This window comes from Phalaenopsis equestris, unplaced genomic scaffold (genome assembly GCF_001263595.1).
Source record: "Phalaenopsis equestris unplaced genomic scaffold, ASM126359v1 Scaffold000002, whole genome shotgun sequence".
NCBI lineage: Eukaryota > Viridiplantae > Streptophyta > Magnoliopsida > Asparagales > Orchidaceae > Phalaenopsis > Phalaenopsis equestris.
This window is the reverse complement of record NW_018164444.1, coordinates 59,819,378-59,826,050: the sequence shown is the minus strand read 5'-3', so window position 1 is coordinate 59,826,050 and position 6,673 is coordinate 59,819,378. Positions and strand designations below refer to the sequence as shown.

General features: G+C 38.7%; 1 protein-coding gene across 1 annotated transcript; it reads left to right on the top strand.

The window, feature by feature from the left end:
* Positions 1 to 567: 567 nt before the first annotated feature.
* On the top strand, positions 568 to 1,653 carry LOC110039564. Its single transcript, XM_020744673.1, has 2 exons — positions 568 to 793; positions 883 to 1,653. The coding sequence occupies exons 1-2, from the start codon at positions 619 to 621 to the stop codon at positions 1,407 to 1,409; spliced, it is 702 nt and encodes a 233-aa protein (XP_020600332.1). The 5' UTR covers positions 568 to 618; the 3' UTR covers positions 1,410 to 1,653.
* The last annotated feature ends 5,020 nt before the right edge of the window (positions 1,654 to 6,673 follow it).

The following is a 6,673-nucleotide window of genomic DNA, read 5'->3' as shown; positions in this document are numbered from 1 at the left end:
AACAGTGGGAGCATTGTCCGAGCCCTTAGTTGGCTTCCCTTCAATCCATCCATCTCAGCAACAGCAAAAGGAAAAAGCTCTTTTTTTAGCCCTCCCCATTCTGCAAGACAAATAGCCAATGCAGTTCACTTTAAATTTCCTTATTTCATTTCAGCAGCCTTTCTACTCCAATGGTATAATTAAGCCCCTCTATAATCTTCCCAATCCCTCGAATAGTTCTATCTATTCTTAGAAATACCTCCTTCTAGCCAGAATCACGAGAAATCCAAACTCAAATTCAATCGATGCTCCCAGACTGTGCCGCCCCACCTCTGTAGCAATCATAACAGCAGCCATCGGCAAACGGCCTCCCCTCTTCAATCTAAACAAGCTGCTGTGAGCAAGAAAGAGTTTTTCATTCTGTTATATTTATTGGAGCAGATAATTTTGAGTATTTTGGAAGTTTTGGGTGCTAAGTACATAAATATAAGATTTTGGTAATAAGCAAGATTTGAGTGTTATATATGTAAATCCCCCTTCTTATATTATCTCATGTTAGTGCATGTAAGCCACAAAATGGGAGGAGAATAAAATATATCCCGTTTTATTCAAATCACTCATCTCATTCACAGAGTTATTATGGCTTCCATGGTGCCTTATCCTTCCATATCTACGCCGAGAAGAACCACTATTTGCTTCTTTGATTGGAACAAAAACCGCAGCACAGCAGAACAGCACAAGCCACAGCCCAAGTACCACCATGACATTACTCTCCCTTTCCCTAAATCTCTGCTCGCTAAAACTCACCTCAGAGGTAACCATCTGCAGAATGATTGCTGCTCTTGCCTCTTCCCTCTCCAGTTCATGACAGATAATAATCGTAATATTTGTTGGTTTCTGCAGAAAGGGAGCTGAAGTGCTGTTATCGAGCATCCATAGATGGCTTCAGTGCTACTGATTTTCACATCCAGTGTGATTTCAAAGGTCCTTGTGTAGTGATAGGATACACTGACAGACACTTTAAGTTCGGCGCATTCAATCCTGAAGGATACCGTAGCACAGATGATTATTACGACACATTTGATGCATTTTTGTTCTACTGGAAAGAAATTGAAGGTGGTGATGAGGAGCCAATTGTTCTGCCCAAAGTAGGGGGCAGCGGTGCTGCGCTGTTCGATTATGCGAGGGGAGGTCCTCAGTTTGGAGCTGATGGACTACTTATCGGTCCGCCGCTTGCGCCGGTGATGGGAGGGTTCGCCGGACCTGACACAAACTCCGGCGTCGGAGATCTCTGTCAGGCGAAGTCGAGATTGGGTTTGTCTTATGCGAGAAGGGAGGATGGGAAAAAATCTCTTTTTGGGAATGAGTCGAGAGCTACTCTGGTTGAGGTGCAGGTATTTTGCAGCCCACAGATAGCAGATTTATATTAGGGAAGTAGGGGAAAAAAATAGATCTTTATGAAAGGAGTTTTTGGGTTAATTGCAGCCGGGCTCCGTTCATGAAGGATTCTGACCTAACTTCAGCTCTGAAAGTAGGAGAGAGTGTTCATGTGTTTGTTTCGTTCTAATGGTTTTTGCAGCAAACATGCTAGAGATTGGCTCTCTCTCTCGATAATAGTTGATATTTTCAATAAGATTTTGTATGTAAAAAACGCCGGCTGCCTCCCGCACTAAATGCTACAATTCAGTAATAATTTTTATAGGGAAATTTATATACATGCCAGAATTCTTATGCATTGTCTCATGTATTGACATATCAGGACCTATGTATGTCACCTTAGTATTTTATTTATGCATGAATTTTACATTTAAAAAATTAAAGTAATAGTATTTTTTATGGGATATAAAAGATTTGAGCTCAATAAATGAAGAAAATCAAAGTTAAATGTTAAATATGTAATGCTGAATTTGAAATTGTCCTATGAATCACACCCAAGAAATAGATCGTGAATAAGATAAAGAAGAGAAGAGAATAAACAATAACTTAGAACAAGTATAATGACCATTCTCGACGTTTTTCGCTAAGATCGTGTAACATTTATTCTCAGCATGACCTCTATGTAAAGACAGAGGAGGGATGACCCTTGAAATTACATAAAAGTTCGTAGGAACTATACAGAGTATTACATGTATTTGACTTCAGTGGGATCCAAAAATACCTTGAATTCATTAACTTGATGATCTGGTTGGTAGGGAAAAGACAGACTATCCTGTCGGCCGTTTATTTTGGTTGAACTTTCCAGCCGACTGACGACACAGGTGTTGTTGGTTGATTGACTCAACGATGCCACCCGAATGTAATTGGTGATGTCAGCTGGTGATGTCGGCTGGGGTAGAGTTAGTCAATCGACTTAATGCAGTTGGTCGGTTGTAGCAAGTTGGTTATCTCTTATGTTGCTTGCCTTCAGTTAGCTACTGTCATCTAAGCTCCGCATGGAGTACTTTTTTCGGGGAGGGGGGGCTTACATTGCCCCACCACGTCTTCTGGATCCATCAAATTCCTTTGAGATTCGTGTCAACAGGTCTTTCGTGTATATATTCAATATCCCGTTTCAATTGCTTCTTAATAGTGACAGTTGTTATATGAACAAATGAATCTTATTTATGATAACGGATATGCCCTGTAGTGGCGCCAACATACTTGACACGACCTAATTCTAAGTGCAGGGGTTTCACGCAAGTGTATATATCGTATGAATAATATCAAATTTTGAGTCCAAAATTTTGATCTCATGGGCAATGAGGCAATTAGTCTAAAGAGAAGTTCTAGCCTACTAAAATCAATCTTAACTCAGAAGTAAAGTTTGTTTTAAATTTTGTTAACTAGTCTTACTGAATTACAAACTACTCTTGATGGTTTACTCTTACAAAAATTCTACTAAATATATTTGACATTTCCTTGAAATGATATAAGTGGAGTGTAGGAATGGAATGGAATACTTTATATTGTAATTGTGGCTAGTGACAAATATGAGCAAATTTCTTTTTTACCCTCTCAGGAATGCATAAATTTGTTTGGTTAAACTTGTTTTAATTCCTTAAACCCAAATTTGAACCCATCAAAGATTATTTCCCTTTCTATTTGCATATTTATAGTTTGCTTTTGCTTTATACCCTATAGTTCAACGTGAATACTCTAATCATTCTTCCATAACTCTTCCTAGTCATTATGGATCATAACACATTTTAACTAATTATTTGGTCGGAATGAAAAGTAAATGAAGCTTTGAGAAATTCTCATCACATTAAATATTGAAAACCAATTTTAAAAGCATTCTACTATTCCTACACAACCTTCTTATTCAACACAAGAGAAAGGTAAAAAGACTACTCACAAAGCATGGAGAGAACACTAGAACACATGTTTGAAACAGAACAAATCCACTAGAATTGTGTTTAAAAATAAATTACAATACAAAACAGAACATAATACTTAGATTTTTCCCTTTACAAAGTGGTGGAATTTCCTCTCCAATGGATCTCCCAAATTCTCACTATAGTGTTGAATGTCTTCCCTCCAATACATCTCACTAATCTCACCAAGCTCTCCAAGTAAAAGCAAATCTAACTTGGAATCTAACCCTGGACTTCAGATTGACTTTCTTTCTTATCTTCAAAAGTGTTCTCCTTTCAAACCATATCCTTGGAATCCCTTATATCATCTGTATAACACCCAAAATCGTGTAGGAGTAACTACTGAAAATTGTTTAGGCAGTTTTAGGCGCCTAGGCGCCAAATCTAACTTAGAATCTAACCCTAGGCTTCACATAGACTTTCCTCCTTGGCTTCAGAAGTGCTCTCCTCTCAAAAAATATCCTTGGAATCTCTTATATTGTCTGAGCAGCTTCGGGCGCCTAGGCACCACTATGTTGTCGCCTAGGCACCAAGCTCTCTGTCTGCTGGTTCAGGCGTGGACGCCTTTGCACCCATGAAAGTGGTGCTAAGGCACTTGGTATGTGCGCCTAGGCGCCCAATGGCTGGAACCCAGACGCCAATCCCTTAGGTTCCTTTTTGCTTCATGTCACCTTAGCTTTGCTCCATTTCTTCTCTAATTCATTCCCCATATACTACAAGTTGTACCTACAAGAAAAAAAGCATAAAATACCATTCTTTAAAGTGTAATTTCATCCATAAAAATGTGCAAAATATAAATGAAATTAAGCATGCTTTTCCACATACTAAAAACCAACAACATTTATAATAACTCAATGGTGCAATAATTGAAACTCCTTTGAATTTCATGTCATTTGTCTTCTATAAATAGGACATGGAAGGCACCAATCTCTTCATCTTCCTCTGTATATTCTCGACAAGAGTAATTTGCTTCTTCTTGGCGTTATGGTGGGTGAATTTTAATTGAAGTCCTCGAGTCTTTATAAAGTTGCCTACAAAAGAGCTATTGCAAAGATGAGGAGGCTTGCCCTTTGTCCTAAGGGAGCAAAGAGACAAAAGTTGCCCATTCAAAAGAGGGGAGTGTCAGATTCCAAGGATGAAGTGGGATCCTCAGATTTGCCCCTGGCGCAGTCAAGTGGCAAGACTCAATTGATTGAAGTTTCTTTAGGGGAGAGGTTCAAAACAACTGGTGAGGACTGTTAAGCAGCCTTGTCACTTGTGGAAGACAAACTTCTAGGTCCATCTCCTATAGAAGAAAATCCTTTGGTCAGAGAGGTGGTTGCTAAGTTGGTTTCCATTCTGATTTTATCCCATTAGGTTATGGAAACCAGGCTAGGAGCACTCGATGCGCAAGCTTGGGGCAGAAACCCAATGAGGAAGGATTTTCCTTTACTTCTTCTGATAGGGCTCGTATCATGAGTATAGAGTTTTTAGTCACCCATATTTTTGCATGAGTTGTTTATCTTGACTTGTTATGTAGGGGACCCTTTTGCTACTGTGGTGGTAGTCAATTTTTTCTTGGCTGAAACAAAAAAGAATCTCACCATAGAGTTTGGCAATTGGGAGAAGCCAACATAAAATTATCAACAAACAGTTGTGAATGGAAGGATTATTTGGTTTTCTTAGCTGAAGGTATATCAGGGTGTGGCCGTCAATTCCTTGAAGTCTCTGATGTCGAAAATGCGACTTCAGAATCCGAGGGAACTTGTGGACCGACCAGTTGAGCCGTCCATCTAAGTTGTGTCATTTAGCTGCTCAGAAGAGATGTGAAGAATGTTGGAGGAGCGAGAAGGCACTCCTACGCGTGGTGGTGATCACCCTTTAGGAGGAACTCCGTGCTCTCCAGGCGAAACTTACGACTGTTCAAGAAGAATCTTTTACTTCTCAGGCACATAATGAAATAGAAATAGTACATATGTTTTGGTTAGGACGAAAACTGACATATCAGCAGCTGCTTCAGCGACGACTTGTCTTGGCTAAAGCAATGGCCTATAGCTTAATTCAATATTTTTTTTCGGGTTGACTAGCTAACTCTCTATAATGTAAATGGTTTATTTACTACTATGAAATAAAATAAAGAGCTTTTTACTCCCTATCTCAATGTATGTGTCTGACATGACTTTTCATTCATGTTTTGTGTATGTTAAATGAAATCATTGTCCTCTGTGGTAGTTCAACTTGCTTCACCTCTCTATAAAAAGGGGCAAAAAGTGTTAGGGATGCTCGTGCGACTGTTTTGTTTCTTTAACTTTCCTCTCGTCACTTTCCTTATCTTCTTCCTTCAGTGTGTTGATACAGATGTCTCCCAAGTATACTCAAAATCTTTTTAGAAACATTTCTGCAGAGAAGGGGTCCATTCTCTTGGGTGGATAAGTGTCTACGATTCAAGAGTTGTTATACAATTCATGATTGAAATTATTTTTAGGAAAATGGAAGTCTCGATGGTCAAGTTCATTCACTGTAGTAAAAGTATACACATTTGGACTTATTGATCTTGAAGATAGAAAAAGTGCCTATGTTTTTAAGGGAAATGGTCAGAGGTTGAAACTTTATTCAAAAAAAAAAAAGTAGAAGAGAGGAGAGAACATGGGATCCCAAAATTGATGTATCAATGTTGTCGATCTTCGAAAGAAATAAAAGGTATTTTTTCTAAGCCTCCCTAATACTCTATTTACGGAAAATTTCGCAAAATGAGGGGAATCTAAGCACATTTTTCTTAGCATGGTGGGGGAAGCTCATATACGAAGATCACGAGGAAACCCTTTTTACGACATGTCTGTCACAATAAGCAAACTTGTGCAAATTTTTCTTAGCATGTCGAGGGAATTTCTTAGTGACAGTCAAAACGTAATAAAAAGATATACTTATCATAATTTATTTATGATGTGTCTATCCCAAGCAAACTTTTTCATGCTTTTATTATCATGTCAAGGGAAGTTTGGCGATGTTCATTACAGAATTTGAGGGATATACATATATGTGCTAGAAATTTTTTCTGCAGGTACCCCCATGCCTACTTTCATGGTGTGATGGATTTCAATTTTTTTGGTTATAGTGTTTCGTGACATCGGCCAAGCATGTCGTTCTTGGCATGATGGTTAGGCCCTAATACCCAAAGCATCCCTCCTCTCTCATGGAGATGAGATGAGGAGGCTGTCAAAATGTTGCTAGAATCCACATAAATTAACAAATCTACTATTATTTTCTATCTAATCTTATAGGTTCCCCATGTGCACCTTTCTTGGTGTGGTGAGTTTCAAATACTTAAAACATGGTGTCACACAACATCACCCATGCATATC